Source organism: Tachypleus tridentatus, chromosome 6, assembly GCF_004210375.1.
Source record: "Tachypleus tridentatus isolate NWPU-2018 chromosome 6, ASM421037v1, whole genome shotgun sequence".
NCBI lineage: Eukaryota > Metazoa > Arthropoda > Merostomata > Xiphosura > Limulidae > Tachypleus > Tachypleus tridentatus.
In genome coordinates, this window is record NC_134830.1 from 18,190,512 (window position 1) to 18,213,751 (window position 23,240).

A 23,240-nucleotide genomic window follows, 5' to 3' on the forward strand; every position below is an offset into this window, starting at 1 on the left:
CCTCTTATTGATTTCAACTTAGTTACCTCGTCTAACAGGTAAACAAAAACACGCCCTCTTCAATAAGGAACAACTCCTTTTATCAATCTGCTTCAAAACCACGAGTAAACAACAAAACATAATTTATAGAAAATAATTTAAAATACAGGAATACTACATGAATAAATACATAAAAGCACTCCTTGTTCCGATAAATCTCTACATATGTGACTTGGTTTTTATATTCATGTTTTATTTAATTAAAGACCAAGGAAAGCCATCCATGGGTGTGTGTGTGTGTTTTCTTATAGCAAAGCCACATCGGGCTATCTGCTAAGCCCACCAAGGGGAATCGAATCCCTGATTTTAGCGTTGTACGTCCGTAGACTTACCGCTGTACCACAGGGTAACATCATAATCACGTCACACAAGGCCATCCCACAGTTATTAACATTCAATTATTGAGAGACTTTATGTGCTGAATCTTATATACTTGATTGGAAATAACTCATTTAGCTGCTTTTCTCACTTTCGTTTACAGTTGTCTACCGTCTTCTGTATCATTTTGAATTATTATTTCTGATATACGCACAACATAAGGTATTTTTTTTTCTTTACAGTCACTTACCGTCTCTACCAAAATATCCATCAACTTGATAAATTCAAATTTATTTAAAAATACACAAAAGAATTGTGAAATTCGAGTTAAATCCAATTGAGATTTCGGATAGATATGTACGTCAAGAAGTATGATAAAATATGTTTACTTTAATATTACCTATGAGAGAAATGTTCACATATGACTTGGTCAATGATAAGATTGTATACAGTAAAAAGGACGAAAGCTGGCGAAATATTGGAAACCGACAGGCCTAAGAATTGTTAGGCCTAAGTTTTACAAAAATCAAGATAAACTCAGATTATTCTCAGACAATGACTTGTGGGAGACAAAAGACAAGTATGAAAGGTTATTTTTATGCCTTCAATTTCTAACTGCAGTGGACGAATTAAGAACACTGTGTGTGTATGTGTGTGAGGGGGTGACATCTGGAGTTATGTAGTTAATTTGTCTTTATATGAACTCTTGTTCCTGTAACTAGCACAACAATCAGAAATATTTGGAAAGAAAGATTCGGGCTGTGGGAAAGAAAAGAGCGTTGTAGAGAATAAAAAAGAAAATGAAACCTAACTTTCAATTCAATAAATTCGGTTTGCCAAACACTTTATTTCAAATAATTGTAAGTTGTTAACATAAAAGCGAATAAAGTTTTTCTTAGTGTCATAAATGTATTTTTCATACTTCTAGTTAGACACGGTTTTCTCTACCGATTACATGTACCTCTATGTTCGTCCTCGGTTACTACACGTGTGTTTAATTATATAAATATTACATGTTAATTTGATAGATTATTATGATAATTACAAGCCTTTCTTCTACTGTCTCTGTATTACATAAAGATTTGTAAGCACGTGTTTCAGATCCTTACTTTTTCATCATATAATTCTAACGATAAGTATGTTACAACAATCTGTATAATCTGAACCTTGTGATATTTACTTACAGCTTAGTTAGAAATTAGTGTTAAATCAAGTTTCTTCTAAGTTACAAACAGAAAATTAACGTTACCCAAGACGTTGCTCTCTGTTAGCTTAAGTGTACCAGTGTTTGATGATTTATTTTAGTGTATAATAGTTAACCATTATGCATACTTTAGATTGTATAATAATGTAATATTAGTAAATTTGACTATTTTTAAACACGAAGCTATGATATTATTATGCTTTATGTGAAAAATACATAATAAGGGGTTCTACAAAAAGTTCACTGGTTTATAAATATAAAATGTTTTAAATTTAGATCGTTTCGAGTTTGAATTTTTTTTGTCAAGTTATTCACATTTGAACTAAACACCAGATGCCTTCTTACTTTCTTTAAGGCCAGAGTTTTAAAACTGATATAGGCTGGTGAAAAGTTTCTTACTTTTATAAGTTCTATTTTTTAATTCTGCAGATATTGATTAAATACTGCATTTTTTATTTCTTAAATCTACTATGAACATAAAAGTAATTTCATCTTCAAAATAGTAGAATTCAAATAATTTTGGTACCATTGTCAGACTGTACTAGTTTTTGGTTACTGGAAGCAAACAGTAAATGACTAAATTTTGAAAAGTACATGACAACACTGACTTTACGGAATATTTCATGAATAAATAGATTATTATTATTTCTTTTACTAATCTGACACTTCACTTTAGCACAGTAAATAAATCTTTAACGTTTTCGCTTACACATTATTTCTCGTTCGGAATATCATACGTAAAACATACACTGATATAAAGTGAACTGCAGGTATGTAAGTGATATATTCAACAAGTTTTAAATAATTTTAGTCGGTACCACGAAATATAAACGATATTTGTTATTCTGGTTCGACAGTTCTTGTAAATTATCGAAAAATTGATTTACTTCCATTTGCTTAAAGTATTGTAAATTACCAAATGTACTAATTTTTTACACCACAGTTATTGTAAGTTATCAAAAGTGCTAATTTTGTATTTTCTATGTTTTAGTATATTATTAAAAGCGCTATTTTTACGTCATATCTCCTATAAATTAACGAAACCTTTCATCTTGTGTGTCAAAGTTTTTGTAAATTATCAAAACTTAATTTTATATATCATGGTTTAATTTGTTAAAAATATTAAATGACTGGAGAAAATTTCGAAAAAAATTAAACAGTAAACCTGTGTTTCACTTAGAAGTAATTTGTGTGTAATACCTTTAGTCATATTTTTAATTAAGCCTTACGAAACATCAAAGCTATAAAAAATTATAGCTATTCTACGAAACGGTTGAAAGTTGTTATGGAAAGACTAGAAGTTTACAATGATGACATTTTTCGATACATGATTAAAACTGTCTATTATGTTTGTGAACCTAACAAAACTAAACCGGAAAAAATTAAGATACAATAAAACACAACGACGAAAGCTCGTTTTTAAAAGTTTTTCCGAATGCTTACATATATATATATATATATTACGTTTTTATATGAGTATTTGTTTACATTTCACACATAAACACAGTTACAATGGTATTGTACTGTTCTTCACAAATCTTAAGAGTTAAGTTGCACATCAATAATATACGATTACAAAATATGACCATAACTATAACATGACACCGGTGGATACTAAGTCATAAAGCAGGAAAATACAGGTAGATATATATCTTGTCAGTTCGAAATTTCTAAAAAAAATCAGATCTTAATTTAATGTCTTGTTACTACAAAATAAAATAAATATAGAAAAGTATGGTGGAGTAAGAAATACCAGATAACACTGAATCTGTTGGTTTAAAGTATGGTGGAGTTAAGAAATACCAGATAACACTGAATCTGTTCGTTTAAAGTATGGTGGAGTTAAGAAATACCAGAAACACTGAATCTGTTCGTTTAAAGTATGGTGGAGTTAAGAAATACCGGATAACACTGAATCTGTTCGTTTAAAGTATGGTGGAGTTAAGAAATACCCGATAACACTGAATCTGTTCGTTTAAAGTATGGTGGAGTTAAAAAATACCAGATAACACTGAATCTGTTTGTTTAAAGTATGGTGTAGTTAAGAAATACCAGATAACACTGAATCTGTTCGTTTAAAGTATGGTGGAGTTAAGAAATACCAGGTAACACTGAATCTGTTCGTTTAAAGTATGGTGGAGTTAAGAAATACCAGGTAACACTGAATCTGTTCGTTTAAAGTATGGTGGAGTTAAGAAATACCAGGTAACACTGAATCTGTTCGTTTAAAGTATGGTGGAGTTAAGAAATACCAGATAACACTGAATCTGTTCGTTTAAAGTATGGTGGAGTTAAGAAATACCAGATAACACTGAATCTGTTCGTTTAAAGTATGGTGGAGTTAAGAAATACCAGATAACACTGAATCTGTTTGTTTAAAACCTTGTGTCATCTCTTGAGTTGGAAAAACGAAATTCACGAATTTAGGGGGCACTGAATGCCTCTTGAATTTAAGGAAGGTTACTGGCTGGTCAGTTTGTTTGTCTCGGTAGAAAACATCAGGAATGGTAGTGCATGATTTTATGACACGTTCTCCTGACTGAACTACGTCTGAACTCTTGAATATCTTGTCAAGCTTATAAACAGGACTTGTTCGTTCGCTACTTATTGTCTCCTGAGTATTAAGAATGCAAATGGCAAAATCTTTGGCTCGAGATGGGGATTCGTCTTCATCGTGTTTCTCAACACATTTAGTGATTTTATCCTGTGTATTAGTTGAAGATAGGAATCCTACATATTCCCTCTTATAGCAGCCATCTGATCGAGACAGCGAATCGTAGCCATCTTCAGAAACTTTTGGAAACAAACGGTCAAGTTCAGCCTCGCTGTGTGAACGTTTAGTGACTTTATATTTATCTTTAACTAACGGATACAAAAACGCAGTTGTAAGAATTTGTTGTGTGGGTCTAACATCAGAACATTGGTGATCGAATTTCTTCAGGTCGCCAGGTAATGCTACTACAACATCATTACGATGACCGTCCACGGCCTTCATCACTTTTGACTTTTCTGGAATTTTTCTAACAATTTTCCGACTTTTGCAAAAACTGCCCGTGGGTAGGCTTAACTGGGTTACTCCACTTTGTAGCACACTTTCAGAAGAATTGTGCGTCATCTCATTGTATAACAACACCATCTGGTGGTTGTAACCAAAGGATAATCCTCTTCCTGTTGGGGTCCTGCGAGTCGTTTTTTTTGAGATTGGAGAGCTGGGTGTTGAAGAATAACAGAATAAAATTCTTAAAATCTGCTTGAAACCGTTTCTAAACCTTGTGCTCATAAGTGCGTAGATGAATGGATTAACACAGGAGTTAAGAAAAGCACAAAGATTTATACAAAGCATTGTAAAAAAGAAGTTTTGCTGATGAAGAAAATTGACCTTTTGATACTGAGTTATAATAGTAACCAGGAAGTAGGGTGTCCAGCATAACACGAAGGCAAGGACTACAACGATGACCATTTTCGCAACCTGAAAATATAAATACAAACACTTTAGTAATAAGTTGGAATTTTAGAATATTTCACGAAGTTCATGTATCGTCAGCTTTCCATTATTAATATCATACATGTTCGTTTCCTAAACATATTTCAGAAATAAATAACTAAAAATCAAATCTTGGTATCGAAACCCAATTTTTAGCATTATAAGGCTTCAGACTTACGGTCGATTCGATTTGAAAAAGTCGTTCAAACCATAAAATAATGTTCTTGAAACAAGTGGCTTAAATCACATACTGTTATGACCAACACTGTGTTTATTGTTTTGAAACTGGCCTGATGAACTCTGTATTAAGCAAATTGCATCGTCGCCAATGTGGTTGGAATACTATTATTATACTTTCTTCTGGTTTTTGAAAATCCCTAAGGAAATAAGACATAGGATGTAATGTTAAAAATACAATAGTCCTATAATTAGTGTCTACTTACAAGTAAGTTAATTATGACCATGGTTCGCCAGTTTGAAAGTAGGCGTTCACACCAGAATTATCATATTCTTGATTAACTTTAGCTTACAACAAGGTACTGACGAGGTCAAGTACGCTTACAACATTTTAAGAGACTGATAAAATCCAAAATTACTCCTTCAACTTGTTCGTCTTACTATTTCAATAACTTTTTATGTTATTTTATAGTTATAAGTAGGATTAGCTGTCCTTATTTTTTGTATGTTATATAGGTTATCTACCTACAAACGTTTGTTTAAATGTTATTTCATATATTACTGCGATTCAGTACTTGCAATAATACCTTCTGATGACTCCTGATTTAGCCATTATTACAATACACAGTGATGACTCCTGACTCAGCTGTTATTATAATACACAGTGATGATTCCTGATTTAGTTATTACAATACACAGTGATGATTTCTCATTCAGCCGTTATTATGATACACAGTGATGATTCCTGACTCAGCCGTTATTATAATACACAGCGATGATTCCTGACTCAGCCGTTATTATAATACACAGTGATGGTTTCTCATTCAGCCGTTATTATGATACACATTTATGACTCCTGACTCAGCTGTTATTATAATACACAGTGATGACTCCTGACTCAGCTGTTATTATAATACACAGTGATGATTACTGATTTAGTTATTATAATACACAGTGATGATTTCTGATTTAGTTATTATAATACGCAGTGATGACTCCTGATTCAGCCGTTGTTATAATACACAGTGATGATTCCTGACTCAGCCGTTGTTATAATACACATTTATGACTCCTAACTCAGCTGTTATTACAATACACATTTATGACTCCTGACTCAGCTGTTATTATAATACACAGTGATGATTTCTCATTCAGCCGTTATTTTAATACATATTTATGACTCCTGACTCAGATGTTATTGTAATGCACAGTGGTGGTTCTTGATTCAGTCGTTCTTACAACATGCAGCGATGATTACTAGGCATTTCAGGGCCTTTTAATCAGTAGTTGAATTGTTGTTAATAGGTTTTAATATCTATGATATTATTATGTGCGAGTCACACGACACTTACTGTTCTGTTTTCATTAACCTTATGCTGTGTGTTCGTAAATTTATATTTTGTTTTGTTTCAATTTCAGAAGCTTACGTGTACCTGTTGTATACCTAATTAAAATTCTTTAAAACAGTTTTTATATTTTATTTTGAGGATATAGACAACACCGATGACGAAATTATAGAATGTACTACATCTTCGCTGATCGTTAAAAAAAAAAGAAAAGCGAAAACTCAAAGAGCTCCCGTTGGGGGTTACTACATAATACTCTGTGACCTGCAGTTATTTTATCAGGAAGAACAAAGTCTTGCAACTTTGTGTTTTAAAATTGGTGATTCTATTTATAAAATTTCAAAAAACATGGAAAGACATTTCTAGTAATAACTGATTGTTTGCAAGTGGTTTGTAAAATCAACAAGAAAAGCTTTAAAACTCGTTCCACGAGAGTGACTGAATTCAGTTCAGGTTTTTCTCTGTAGATAATTGGTTTTGGTTTTAGAAAATCTCTGAAACTTGTATTCTTGAAAGAATAAATGATGCGTACTTTAATACTGAAGAAAAATAACGTAAACCGTAAATTCTTTTCAGGTAGTCCGCAGAAAGGTTTCGGAAAGGAAATGTATATAGATCCCGTAGCAAAACCGGCATTCGAGACCTTAAATAATTAGCAATATAAGAAGATAGAATGTGAAGAAATTAATTGGAAAAATATAAAACGCTATGTATTATGACTTTTGAGTTAAAGTGGGAAAGTATATAATCTGTTTGTTTGTTTACATGTATTGTAAAATAATGACCAGCCTACTGATTTTTATGAAAAAAAGCACTTGTTAGAGCTTTCTTGCGTCGAATCATTAAGGTTAGAGGTTGAAAGAAATCCACTGTTAGAATTTTGTATTCAGAGAACTATAAGAGCCTACCCTAAATCTGCAGACAAAGCATTTCGTTTTCTGACGCCAGTTGTGAGATAGAACTGTCATCAGTTGTGACACCGAAGTCCAAATATAAAGGCAGAATAAATACTAAATCTAATTCAAAGCTATACCTAATGGTAATAGAAAAGGACCATAACTGATTTTTTATACCGTCTTAGAAAACAACTACTCGAAAAACAAGATTGTTTATAATTTATAAAGATATTAGATGCCAAAATCAAATAAAAGTATACTGTAGCAAATTCAATGAGCCGAATAATAAAAAGGTAATATAACTTAATGAAATAGGCGCGTAAAAGTTACTATAGTATTAATATTAACCACAGGGTTTCCTTTCCACCTTTTATTGAGATGGATAAGCCTACTTTTGTGAGCAAACTTCTATATTATTAGGTATATATTCAAATTCAGGGTTCATTACCTACTTTTGTCACAGTAAAAATATCCCTTTTGTAGAAGTTTGTAGTTAGCAACAAACATACAAACTATGCTTTATCTACAAAAATATAGGCCGTTATCAGCGCGTGTTTTGTAACAACGTGCTGGTTTCCATGGGTTAATACAAATTATTTTTCAGCTTGTTAATTTCACACGTACATGACCAGATGATTAAGGCACTCGACTCGTAATCCGAGAGTTACGGGTTCGAATTCCCGTCACCCCAAATGTGCTCGTTATTTCAGCTGTTGGGGCGTTATAATGTGACGGTCAATCAAAGAGTAGCCCAAGAGTTGAGGGGGTGGCGATGACTAGCTGCCTTCCCTCTAGTCTTACACTGCTAAATTATGGACGGCTAGCGCAGATAGCCCTCGTGTAGCTTTGCGCGAAATTCAAAACAAACCAGTTTCACATGTAGTTCAATTTTACCGTTAACACCATAACCATAAACACGTGTAGGCTGAAGCTATGATGAGATGTTTTGTATAGAGTTACTGAAAACTAAGAACTGTGCCTGATCCACTAGCTCGTCCTTCTTAAGAGATATTAAAACATAACTATACAGTCACCACCAGTTTTAATAACAACCATAATCATACGACCTAGCAAAAGTCTGCGTGATAAACGTTTCGTCATGTTTATTGCTCATAGTGTCACTCAACCTTGAAATTACCGTGTTTCTCCGATAATAAGACCTACCCATAAAATAAGACCTAGTGTGATTTTTGGAGGATAGTTTTAATATAAGCCCTACCCTTAAAATAAGCCCTAGTTAAGAGTGGCAGGAAGAGGAAAGAAATAAAAAAAAATTAATTTATTAATTAGTTTAATAGTTAGTTAATTAGTTTGTTTAAGTATTAATCAGTTAGTTTAATAGTTTAATAATAGTTTATTTTAAATGGTTAGTTTAATAGTTTTACTTTGTAACTTCATTTTTTTAATATATCAAAATAAGACATCCCCCGAAACTAAGCCCTAGTGTCATATTTTGGAGTGAAAATTAATATAAGCCCTGTCTTATTTTCGGAGAAACACGGTAACAGTATAATTTCAGTCGTTATTGATGAAGACCAGTCTTCGCGTATAATCGTATGCTCTTAGTTGCATTTTCTTCCCAAATTTTCAGTTATTATTTTATATTGTCTCAGATCCTCTTGTCTCCCTGTTTCATAGCTAGGAGGAACTCTCCTAGCTGGATATGAAGGGCGTAGTATACTTTTATCGTAGATAGTTTTGGAAAAGAGAGCTTTGTGAAATTTGAGAGAGAAGCTCGAAAGCGACAAATCTGTATAAAAAAATCACAGTTAAAATAACATCCAACACTAAAAACGCACGGCGAATACCGTGTTTCTCCGATAATAAGACCTACCCATAAAATAAGACCTAGTGTGATTTTTGGGGATAGTTTTAATATAAGCCCTACCCTTAAAATAAGCCCTAGTTAAGAGTGGCAGGAAGAGGAAAGAAATAAAAAAAAATTAATTTATTAATTAGTTTAATAGTTAGCTAATTAGTTTGTTTAAGTATTAATCAGTTAGTTTAATAGTTTATTTTAAATGGTTAGTTTAATAGTTTTACTTTGTAACTTCATTTTTTTTAATATATCAAAATAAGACATCCCCCGAAAATAAGCCCTAGTGTCATATTTTGGAGTGAAAATTAATATAAGCCCTGTCTTATTTTCGGAGAAACACGGTATCATTAATATAAGTGAAAGAAAGAAGAGACAGAAAAACACGGTGTGTGGATGTATAGAAACTGTTCAGCCTATGTAAGTTTCACGAGGAATAACTTATAGGTTTTTAAAAATAAAATATTCATAAAGTATGCCTACAAAAAGAAAGTGTTATATTTGATAGATAAATACAAGAATGAAAGTGACATTTTAAATTTATACATAGTGTAGGTAGCAAGAGGAGCCAGCCACATAGCAAAATAAAAACCAATACAACTTTAGCGATTATGAAAACTGCACACGTTTGTATCAGAGTAACGGCAGGAAAAGATATAATGTTTTTTTTGCCATAAAAAAGTATGCTTAGAATGTTGTATCACAGAAAATACCATAAACATTCCTGGTTAATACTCTAAACATTCCTGGTTAATACTCTAAACATTCCTGGTTAATACTCTAAACATTCCTGGTTAATACCATAAACATTCCTGGTTAATACCATAAACATTCCTGGTTAATACTCTAAACATTCCTGGTTAATACTCTAAACATTCCTGGTTAATACTCTAAACATTCCTGGTTAATACTCTTATTGACTTATGAAAAGTAAGAAGAAGACAATGTGCTTAAATGTCGGACTGACTTCAATACGTTTGATTATTCTCAGAAGCTACTTAGTAGCATTAAGAAGGCTAAAATAACTTTAGTATTGTTTTTCAGCCTGTTGTTCATTTCTAGCGTATACTTTCAGGGGAATAATTAACTGTCGGGGGGATTCAAGAGGTGTAATGAACCAGGGCCTGGAATACAGGAAACAACAACACACGTTTTGATTTGGACAGTAATATTTCTGTTAAAATATATTTACTTAGATATTTACTTATGAAAATAAAACGGTTCTAATATTAAAATAGCATTAATTATATATAAGCAATGACGTCAGCAGTACATACAATGATGGATATGTGTACCGAAAGCGTGATGTCCAGTGATTAAAGACGGTCATCATACTATATTTGAACTATATATAGTTATTAATTTTTTTATGAATAACTAGCAAGTATATATATTTCAGAATCATACTATCTATATAAACCTGTGTTTGCTTATTCGGAACTGTTCTCGCAAATTAAGTTTTCCCATTCAAATGCTACAAATTTATTGCAGAAAGATCTTTGTCCGAAGAGTTGGGATTCCATAACGGGGCCCGGCAGGGACAGGCGGTTAAGGCGCTCCACTCGTAATCTGAGGGTCGTGGATTCGGGTCCCCGTCACACCAAACATGCCGTGGTGGTGTTATAATGTGACGGTCAGTCCAACTATTCATTGGAAAAAAGTAGTCTAAGAGTTGGCGGTGGGTAATGATGACTAGTTGTCTTCCCTCTAGTCTTACATTGCAAAATTAGGGACGGTTAGCGCAGATAGCCCTCGTGTAGTTTTGCGCGAAATTCCAAAACAAAGAAACAAATCCATATTGCCTTTTCAATCCATAACCATCTTACCTGTTTTTTGCTCAGCTAAGCTTTTTAATGCAACAAGTATGGTACACGATGATACAACGTAGTCATCATGTGCTGATTTAAACTTCAGGTTTTTTTATTTGTAGAGTATTTAAAAACAAAACAACGCTTTATTCCAGTATAATTTCCTAAAAAATTGAAAATTACATTAAGTTCAATTTCTATTGGCTTTCTTGAATAAGCTAAAATACGCACGCGAAATTCATTCATACCTTATGTTTATCTGTTTATGAACACGCATTTAGACATTTCTGCATATTTCAACTAAGTTTGCCTTTATTACAATCTTACATTTACTTTACTTTGCAATAACGTAGTTTTAATTCGTTACAGTAAATGCTGTTAGCTGTTTCAGATTTTGTACACTATTATAAAGTTACATCTACGTGAATATATTTGTCTGATCGCATAACTTGTTTTAAATGGACCAGAATTTATGGATCTGAGCTATAATATCGGAAAGAAAGCGCAGCTTAAAGACCGTGTGTAAAAATAAGTAAAAACCAAGGGAAGGGCATGAAAACTACAATAAATGTATTTCGGGTCTCAGCTAGACATAATAAAAACAAACAAATAAAAATGTAAATAAATAACTAGATAGCTGTTGTAAAAGATAATTAGGTGTTGGATTCTTTAACCCATAACGTTCCAACACCTACTACTATTCACCGTCTGAAACCAGCCTTCCGCGTGTACAGCGGTAAGTCTCCGGATTTACAACGACAAAATCAGGGTTTCGATTCTCCTCGGTGGGCTCAGCAGATAGCCTTATGTGGCTTTGCTATAAGAAAGCACACCGTCTGGAACCAGTTGTGGGTATTGTTGTCATCACCCAATTTCTTCAAATATTTTATAAGTAACATCATTATAACAATGGATTTGTTGTTAAGAGCCACCCATTTAAAAGTTCTACTATGATGTTGCTTTCAAAATCTTAATAATTTTTAGAGGTGACTAACGTAAAGGGTAGAGGTTGAATTTATCTAACAAGGATAGAAACATACTTTAATTGTTTATGACCATGTACCAGTAGGTACTGTAAAAACAGCTTGTTTATTTGTTAATTTTGCGCTAAGCTACACGAGGGCTATCTGCGCTATTCGTTCCTAATTTAGTAGTGTGAGATTAGAGGGAAGGCAGCTAGTTATCACCCCCCACTGCCAACTCTTCGGCCTCTCTTTTACGAACGAATAGTGGGATTGACCGTCACATTATAACGGCTCCACAGCTGAAACGGTGACCATGTTTAGTGTGTGAGGGATTCGAACCCGCAACCCCTAGATTACGAGTCGAGCGCCCTAACCACATGGCCATGCCGGCCCCAAATAGCTGGTTATTGATGGGGAGGACGAAGCCTAATAGTAAAGATGAAGACGTTTGACAAGAAACAACACATTTTTATTTGCCAAAGTTGTAAACAAAAAAGCTTCTCTTCTCAAATTCATGTTAGTCTAATGTATACACAATAAATATTACTTTCAGTGTAAAAGTCAAGTACCTCCACTCATACATTCATGGTTCATACATAAAGTACATTGACAAAAGAAAACGCCACTTAAAACTTGTGTCTATAAATTAAGTGCACCCATAACGACCGGCCATCAATTATTTAAACCAATCCATTCAGCTATTCGTTCACGCGCTGAAACCACAAGCCACAAAATGTTGTATAACAATATCGTTATCATTACTGCAGGATCTTAAGACCTTGAACTCTGCATAGTTACTCATAACAAAAGACAGCCTGCCAGGTTTTAATGAATTACAAACATCTCTATATCAAACATTATTATAAATAACTTCACTTAACTCTCCAACAACTTGTAATTTTATTACTTCTGCAACATGTTCTACAATCTGTACTTATTTTCGTTTCCATCTTTATAGGATATTTTAAGTAAATTAGATATTAAAGTTACTATACCATTAATTAATAAAATAATTTTGATATTATTCAATGATACGCTAAAAATGGAAAAAAGTGTAGATTGACACGTTCGAATCTTTTGTAAATAAAACTGTTTTCTTAGTTCATCAACCGTCTTTGATTTTTATTAGTAGTATGTGCTAAATATATTGTAGTAATTACTGTTGGCTGTAATTTTATAATTTACTTTAGAATAATTATTTACTAAATCTCCTGCCTCCCGTGGTCCAGCGGTAAGTTCACAGGTGTACGGCACTAGAAATCAAGTTTGGATGCTAGTGGTGGACAAAACACTGATAGCCCATTGTACAGTTTAACACTTAACAAACAACAACAGCTAGTTAAATTAAGTTGTAATTAAATGCTTAAACGGTTGAACAAACAAAGATGAAACAAATAGTAATTGGCTTCTTTAGCGTGACACTACAGGAGTAACATGGATGGAGAGGACAATTTTTAAAGAAAATTCCATCTTCCAATTCCATTTTCCATATAATATAATTCGGTGTAAATAATTCAATTATCAAACCAGAGTGTTTCTCGATCTTCTAACTGTCGACTTCAGTGACTTATATGTTAACCGGGTGGATTTAGATGAACATGATATAATCGGTTGATGGTTTTTGTAACGTGGTTGGTGGAAAGTGTAATGATTTGTCCAATGGCAGCCACAAAGTACTAAAGGGGATTTTGTTTGAGGGGGGATGAGAGATACCCAAAGATTTAATAAGCACTACAAATTTAATACCTTACTTTAAAGATACGTATAATAAAATAGTATAGTTTGGGTACATACATATATAAGATAAAAAAATTATGTTGTTTTTCTTAGTTCCCCTTTCGGATGCAGCGAGGCGCTCAAATAAGTTACTAACTTAAAATTTTTCAAGTGGTAAGTAGAATTTTAGGTGGTTGCCATAGCTTACTTATCTGGTTGTCATATGGAAATAACAAAGTGATGAAGCAACAAACTGAGCTATTGTTGTTGTATAAAACAAACTGAGCTGTTGTTGTCGTATAATAAATGCGTGTAGTCATGCCTTTAGTTTGCACACCGTTTGCCCGACAAGTTAGGTACATAGTACACAGTATGGGTTTGGTAATGTAACAAGTCCATTTTAAACGGCTACTTGTTTGGACTATAGAGCTCAGAGTTAGTACAGTGCCTACTTTCACAAGTCCATTTTAAACGGCTACTTGTTTGGACTATAGAGCTCAGAGTTAGTACAGTGCCTACTTTCTGGCAAACTCCTCACAGTCGATTCCCTAGAGTTTTTTCCCAGTAGTTATTTATGTTTTCTTAGAATCTGTATGTGCAATCTCTTTGTTCATAAATTAAAAGTTTCTTGCATTCACTAAGTATTGGTTTCTGTCGTCTTCCTATTTTACAGTAAGAGTTCTTATGACTCTTAAATATACTTCATTCGTTGGTATTTACAATATGTTAATCCAAAGTTAAGGGTGCATTGACAATAAGGCAAACGAGAGGATTTAGTCTTGAAATAAAGTGTGTTATTAAAATATGAAAGTGACCTGGATTTCGCAGAGTTTAAGCGAGAGTTAACTTTACTGTTTTATATTTAACTTGAAGACACTTTCATTGTTAATCTTGATAGTGCTACACCTTTTAGTATGAAATGTACTTAGGACCATTTACCTGCTGTACTATAGTATTTGTTGTCAGGGGTGTAGATCCAAGATTTTCAAATATGGGGGTTTAACTAGAAGAATGAACATGGGAGACATTGAGAGGATGTCTTGACTCCTTTGAAAATAATCTTTTCGAAATTTATTTTTCTTTTAAGTTCAATGCGGAAATTTTCTATTGATTTTTTTTTGCCAGTGACTTTGATTGACAAGTTAGTAATAATAAATCTTAATTAATATCCAGCACCTTCTACTATCATCGAGAACATCTTTGAATCAAGTTATATCAAACACTCTTCACTGTTGACCTAGAGAGAGGGTGGAATGTTTAATAGTATTGATTGATTGGTTGAAATTACGCACAAAGCTGCACAATAGACTATCTGTGCTCTGACCACCACGGGCATAGAAATCCGATTTCTAGAGGCATGAGTCCGCAGACATACGTTGTGCCACTGTTAAAAAGTAACATCTATTAAAAGAGCTCATAATTGATCAGAATATATGTAAGAAAAAGTCTTTATAACTATATTTAACATTTTGCACATTACGAAACTTGACTCAGAAAATAATTCTACTATTTTCATCTTGGACTCCCTATATTAACCGACCCCTGATAGTATATTGTATCGTGAGTGTATTAGTAAATAACTGTTTGTGAACATGTGACATGTCTCATTCCTCTCGTGATATAATAAAATAAATTTGAAGCGAAGTAATCTCACAGTCCATGATTCGCGAGAAGATTCTGCTATTAGTGAGTTTAATTTTCTAGTCAGCTGCTTGATACCACAACAGTAACAACCCTTTATTGTGGTCTCCATAACTCAATGGATTGGTTTGTTTTGAATTTCACGCAAAGCTACTTAAGGGCTACCTGCGCTAGCCGTCCCTAATTTAGCAGTGTAAGACTCGAGGGAAGGCAGCTAGTCATCACCACCCACCGCCAACTCTTGGGCTACTCTTTTACGAATAGTGTGATTGACCGTCACATTATAACGCCCCCACAGCTGAAAGGGCGAACATGTTTGGAGTGACCGGGATTTAAACCCGCAACCCTCGGATTACCAGTCGAGTGCCCTAACCACCTGATCATGCCGGGCCTAACTCAATAGAACAACTCTTTCGTGACTTAAATAACTTTTTAAAATAGTCCCAATTCCAAAAGTAATTAACTTCACTCGTATATTTAACTTGATAGATGTAAAATTTTTTGAATTGAAGTCATGTTGAAATTCTAAGTGATCCAACTCATTAAACCTGAACAGTATTCGAATTCTGAAACTGTAGCACATCAAATGCTTGCTTCTCAGTGGCACAGCGGTATGTGTGAGGAATTACAGATCTAGAAAAGAAACCGGGCTTCGATACCCGTGGTGGGCAAAGCACATATAGTCCCTTGTGTAGTTTTGTGCTCAACTTCAAACGAAAAAAACATTAACTACTTAGTTTGTTTTCTTCAAATGCATTATATATCAATCCATGATCTTCAGGGTTTACAGTCCGTTTAATTTGAGCTGTACGTGAATTATAAAAGTGAGAGATAAATCCTACTATCTGATTATGCTAGAAAAATCTTAAAGTTAGTGATGGACACTGTTGATTAGGTGTCTTTTCGCTAATCTAACATTCTACAATTTGGGACAGAGATTCTCAAATAATGCTTAAAAATACGACGTGTTGCATCAAATCTGAAGCTACTGAGTCAGTTAAGATTATTAAACCAAATTAATAATCAACAGTTATCCTTACTTGCCCTTTCAATTTTATTTCATGTTTTACTAGTAAGTAAATTTGAAGTTGATTAATAAATATATGTAAAAAACCCTTTTTGCAATGCTTGTTTCTAACAACCTTTGTTGAATATTCACAGATGTCTTTAAAAACAATTGTTTTTAGTTTTGCTCAAACGAAGTTACACGTTACTTTCTTACAAGCTGTTTGTTAAAAAACGTTTATTTTGATTCCGAAGTATTGTCACCGCAGCAAACCAAGCGTGGGAACTATCCATGTTCATACACTGGGATCCAAGTTGTTAAAGACTGACTTCAATGCTTAATTTGACTAGCATGAACTAACAAGTAGTTCAAATTGTTAACTTTATGCGACTTGTTTTGTAGTGGAGAACATATACTGTCGTAATAACTTTTTAAGCTCGGTGATTTTCATCAATGCCGATTTGAAACTGTAAAAGAACCAGAATAGATATTCCAGCGCTAAACCAACTTAACAGCTTTCGTCTGGAAAATAATAAAAGTTGCAGATCATATTGAAACTATAAATTCAAATTACAAGTAAAAATATCAGTTGATTAAGTCGAGTTAAACATTTAAACATGTACGTTTCTTCCATGACTTTTCCAATTTCGATTACTTGCACTGACATGTTATGACACGACTGGAGTAACCTTGGTTTTTCTTATTACCATCGAGTAATCCAAATATAAAACTACTGATTTGTTATATATACTACTCTATTACCTGTTGCACCAGTGCTCACTTGGGGTGCCAATAATTGGTAGAGATGACAACGTATTGTAGCTCTGAGCGATTTGTATATGTGGCCTTGTATAGTAATCTATGTTGAATTGTTTTTATTTTCTTGTCCAAAGACAATAGACATTTACTTAGCTATTGTTGAACAACGTACTAATTAATGGTAATGGCACTAATAATAGCTTTTTAACTATGACGTATAACTAACGCGTATGACGTATTCATGACGTCATATATGCACCCTGCGTGTTTGTAAACAAATAGCATCGCTTCGAGAACATTTTTTCCAATTTTTTTAAATTCCTGGCCATAAATGACAGTTTTTTGCTTGACTACTCGGTAGGTAAATCTGATAATACAGAACTGTTTCTGATGCTATTCATCGCTTCATTAATTCTGTAAATGTCGAATCTGCGGGTGACCTCTTCACCTTTGTTTCCTTCCACTACGCGCAGGAAATTTAGTTGTCCAGTTTTTTCTGGACATTCAAATGTTGGAAAATAAAGTTCTCCGTGACGTGAAACGAAGCATGAAAATCGTGACCCCTATTACAAATCTACGTGCACACAGGATAAAAATTTTGCGAATTTGGGAATTGCACATCGCATACATATAAGTAAGCGTTTCATTATTGTATAATGATGATATATAAACATATACTTCCCTTGTTTTGATAAAGATATAATTGAGTTGCACCTTAGATTTCTTTCCTGAGAAACAAATGACGGGAGTATATTACTACTATAATGTGTTCTTTTGTTAGACAGGCTCTTTTATATTGTTTGGTGCAAATAATGCGAAGTACAATCTACATAATCATAACAGATTAGTATGTCATTCGTAACGTTTCGGAAAGTTGTAGGCCATAGATCAAACTATAACATTTTCAACAAACATTTGTTCGCCAATGACACTGTGACTAACATACAAGTACACTTGTACAGTTTTACGGCGTATCGATCGAGTAACTGAAGGTACACGATAACTAACACTGATCTGAATACTTCTTACCTTCTTAGTCACTGAAAAAAATGAAAAGATCGTCTATTCTTTCACTGATATACTTCCAAAGACAATCACTATGGATTCTGTAAACCACACCATTGATTCTTTTAAGAATAGCATATGATCCTTCCAAAAATCAGCTTATTTTTGGACTTCGTCCTTTCATACATTTCATACAATGTTCCCTCGATGGAATAGTGTAATTAACATTAACATTATAATTCCTTTCAATTTTACTATTAACTGATTTACAGTTTTTTCGAGCAAAGTCATACAAATCATATTTTCTCTTCAGATCCACGAAATCTCTTACAACTAACAAATCCCTCAGACTATACTGGAATATTTGGTTTCATTACTTCCGAGATTTATAGTTCTAGTATGAATGTTTCACTGTTTGATACTTTCTCGGAAGTTCAATCGCTGGCGTAGCAATTACGACGTAATACCGAGGGATTTCCTGTTATATAAGCGTTATTTACGATGTCAATGCTGCCAGCTCAAAATGAGGCTAGACTTGCTGCAGTGCTACAGTAAGCATTGCAGCCATTAGGAATGAAACCATAAAACGTGACCTTTGACACAAAAACTTAAGCATTGTATCTGTACTTCCTGAAGGTGTTACCGAGCAAACAATAAGCCTTTAAAGTGACATCAAGCACAGCATTTACGTATTTCGGTCCGACATGGCCAGGTGGGTTAAGGCGTTCGACTCGTAATCTGAGGGTCGCGGGTTAGAATCCCCGTCGTACCAAACATACTCGCCCTTTCAGCCGTGGCGGCTTTATAATGTGAAGGTCAATCTCACTATTTATTGGTAAAGGAGTAGTCCAAGAGTTGGCGGTGGGTGATGATAACTAGTTGCCTTCCCTCTAGTCTTACACTGCTAAATTAGGGACGGCTAGCGCAAATAGCTCTGGAGTAGCTTTGCGTGAAATTAAAAACAAACCAAACAAACAATTTACATATTGCAGAGAGGGCTGAATTCACTAGATCGAAGGTAAGTTTCAAAGCCATTATTACTGGTCGTTCCGACAATGTTGAAACTAGATATGATTTTAATTATTTAAGCATAATACTTTTTATTTTGGAGCAACGATGTGATTAAGTGGTTTTATCACAGATATGACTAAATAAATTTACCGTTAGAAAATTTTAAATACTATATTGGCTCGGTCTGTGAAAAAAACCTATCACGTTAAGTCGGCTAATTTGTCTATGTAGCCAGCTCATCGCGAACCAGTGACCAAGTACACCTATACATTTATTGCTTGACTAATAATAAGTCTAGATCTATTACATTAGTATAACGTTCGATTTGTAACCTACAATAACCACTTATGCGCTACAGAAATGTGTATTTCAAGTCTGACATTTACACTCTAGATTGTGCACAGCTATAGTTCTAACGACAGATACAACTTGACTTATTAGTTCTAAACCTCGTTTAATGTAGGTTTAGTTAACACAGAATGGGATAGGCACAGTATAATATATATTTAGCAATAATAATAATCCGTTAGGCATGCAGTTTAATAAATACTTTGAACCAAACATAAATTACAAAATGAATATATATTTTTATTTTGTATTAGATCTAAGTAAACACTGAAAACCATTGACAACGAAGCCACATTATGCCATTTGGTTTGTTTGTTTATGAATTTCGCGCAAAGCTACACGAGGTATATCTGCGCTAGCTGTCCCTAATTTAGCAGTGTAAGACTAGAGGAAAGCAGCTAGCCATCACCACCCACTGACAACTATTGAGCTGCTCTTGGGATTGGTCGTCACATTAATAACGCTCTCATGGCTGAAAGGGCGAGCATGTTTGGTGTGACGGGGATTCGAACCTGCGACCCTCAGACTACGAGTCGAATGCCTTAACTACCTGGTCATACCAGGCCTGTTAAAGTTGTTTATTAGTTGGAAGTGTTTGCTAAACTCACTTAGAGGATCACCGCCTTAACTGAATTATATAAAAGTTACATGTCAAAGTTTTTGTATTCCCTATAACTCAAATATGGACTTACCTTTTATAGTCACGCGAACAATGCAGATACAAATTTATTATTGTTTATCTTTGCCACGGAAGCAAACAGCATATCATTATGTTACTATAATTTCACTGCAAGTCTTAGCAATTTCCACACATAACATCCAATTGGAAAAGTACATTTTATTCTACTTTTTTGTCTTAAGTCAGATAATACTTTTCACAGAAAATATTCACCATCTTTATCATGTTCTGAAATCATTTGACAGTTATTAATGATTCTAATTAGGAATTAGCGTAAAATACAGAAGCAAGATTTCCTTTGAAAGTTGCACCAACTAATGTACCCATTCAAACACAAGTAGAGAACATGAGCTTCTGCTAGGTGGCGTAAAAAGGTAGCATCAGATCCAATAATACTCTTTATCACAAGACTCTCTTAAGGTCGTCAAATGCCTCGTCATCTAATTAGTGACGCACATGAATGGATTAACGAGATTCCCACTGTCCCTATCTAGCGAAACCACAGCCGTTGTATGAAAAGCAGTGCCAATCGTTCCATTCGCTGAAGGAAGTTATATCCTCGAATGCAGGCTTGGCAGTGGAAAATATCACAATTTACAATCACGTAGCATGTACATCTTAATAGTGATATTTTCCGCAATAAGACACAAATGATGCTTAGATGAATGACTCAGAACAATAGGTAGCTAAGGCGAAATGAACTTAGATAATTTTATGACTGATGTTTTAGGTTAAACTAGGTACACTTGCATAAATGAAAATTGATATATATATGTATTGAACAAGTGGGTAGCAAACACATGGTATGTCTACATATCACACTACAAACCTGATTAAACATAAAAACATTAAACACAAAACGCTATTATATAAAGGAAAACGATATCAGCTTAAGAAAAAACAAAAATTAATTTAGTGTGCACGTGTTAAACGTGAACTTGTACAATTAAAGTGATATATTACTTTAAAGTAAGATATTTACTACTATTTTATTTGAGGGTGTAACTTATTTTCGCTATTTTAATATTCCAGACAAATTATAGGTTGTAGTAAGTAGTATTTTAAAATTAAATTGCGCGTTCTAAAATTCACTAGCTGGCTTTTTTATCGTGGTTTATTAGTAGACCAGGGTTGAACTATCTGGCTAACATGCCTTTCCCCTAATTCATATGCCTTCTGTTAAAACTATGGGATACATTTTCAAACTCGTAATGTTATGAATTAATATATTAGATGAAGCATGTTTTACATGAAACATTTAATATTTGAAATCTTTAAATTTTTGCGCTGTCGTATGTTTTCAAAAAATAAACATTTTATTCAGTCTTTAAGTTTGGGAGACAAGTATTACTTATTTTTAGAATATGCTGCTACATATTAACCTTTGAGTTTACAATTAAGGGAGTTTTTAATTGCTATGCAGTATTCACTTTCTAAATTGGATTTCATTAAATAACCCGATTGATAAGAACTGCTGTAATATTTTATCACAACTTAGAATATCACTCTCGTAAATTGAACCTCCTTTGTTCTGTTCAACAAGGGAATTCGTTCTTAAACAAACAAGATGATGTTATTACTAATTTGTTTTCTTATCAACTTAATGACCTTAAAGAAAAAGTATTAGATTATGGTTTATCTCCTGCTCTTGTATCAGAAACATTATGATTTGATACTTGTTTGTCTTCCTTTGAATGTTTGTCGAGATATTTAAAAGATTGTTTTGTATCCCGTTTTGCCGACGAAACTTCTGATTAGGAGAAAGTCATATCATTGTTTACTTTTTAGTAATTATAGCTCTGGGAAGAAACACTACAGTTTATCTCAGAAAGAATATAAAGCCCTTAAGTAGTGAACTTAGAAAACTATAGAGTTAATAATAATTATAATAAAATGAGAAAAATGAAATGTTAATTATAAACAAAAATGATGAAATTAGTAAGGTTAATTATACATTGGAGGTATGGATAGTGTATGATATGTGGAAATAAATAACTATTAAAGATTTAAAAATACATATATATATTGCAAAACACCAAAACAAAACGGAAAGAAGTTAGATCCATTGATTAGAACTCACAAATGTAATATTTGTTAAAACCAACAGTGGAACTTATAAACATTAGTTTTAATGTTTTTTTCGGCAACATTTATTGAAGAATATACAACTAACAAAAGTACCGGTAGAGACATTTTAAGTTTTGTAATTCTTTGAAACAAATTAAAGTTTAATGACAACTTGTATGAAAGAAGTTGTGATATCTCTCTGCCCTGAGATACGGTTAGGTGACTAGGGTGCTCGACTTGTAATCTGAGGGTTGAGGGTTCCAATCCCCGTCATACCAAACATGCTTGCTCTTTCAAGTGTGGGGGTGTTATAAGGTGACAGTCAATCCAACTATTCATTGGTAAAAGAGTAGGCCAAGAGTTGGCGGTGGGTGGTGATGACTAACTGCCTTCCCTCTAGTCTTACAATGTTAAATTAGGGACAGTTAGCGCAGATAGCTCTCATGTAGCTTTGCGCGAAATTCAAAACAAACCAAACCATAAACACACAAATTCACTGCAGTGATATCTCGTTGCTAGAAACTATGGATTTTCATGGGGAATCAGTCTTTTCGTCAGGTCTTTTCCAAAGTTGATGTCTGGATTTTATGTTTAATTTTATTATAATCAGATTGGTATATAATTTAGTTTTATTGGACATTTCGATACAACGTCAGTAAAGTAGAATTAAAATTGATGTACTATTTTTTTCAGAGCTAACTTAGTGAAATATTTTATCCAGAAATTCAGGTTTCATTACTGTTAGGAAAGGAATATGTGTTTACTACTAGGTGCTTGTTTACTCGGAAAAAATAACACAATCCTAGTAAGCCTGAAATACTGTACAACGCGCTTGGATAAAATGTAGTATCAATTATTGACTCTTAACCTTACAACCAGTTCTGTAATAATCGGTAAAGCTGAAAATGAGGAAGATTTACAGTAAGTCCACTAATGATCAGTGAAAATGAAAATG

General features: G+C 33.5%; 1 protein-coding gene across 1 annotated transcript in view; it reads right to left on the reverse strand.

Annotated features, from left to right (window-relative positions):
• Window positions 1-2,226: 2,226 nt before the first annotated feature.
• The window catches only part of LOC143252023 (neuropeptide FF receptor 2-like), a 33,499-nt gene continuing 12,485 nt past the window's right edge, over window positions 2,227-23,240 (reverse strand). Inside the window, exon 3 of the mRNA XM_076503551.1 lies at window positions 2,227-5,030. Within this exon, the coding sequence (XP_076359666.1) occupies window positions 3,903-5,030 (1,128 nt within the window). The 3' untranslated portion in view covers window positions 2,227-3,902. The remainder of the gene's footprint in view (window positions 5,031-23,240) is intronic.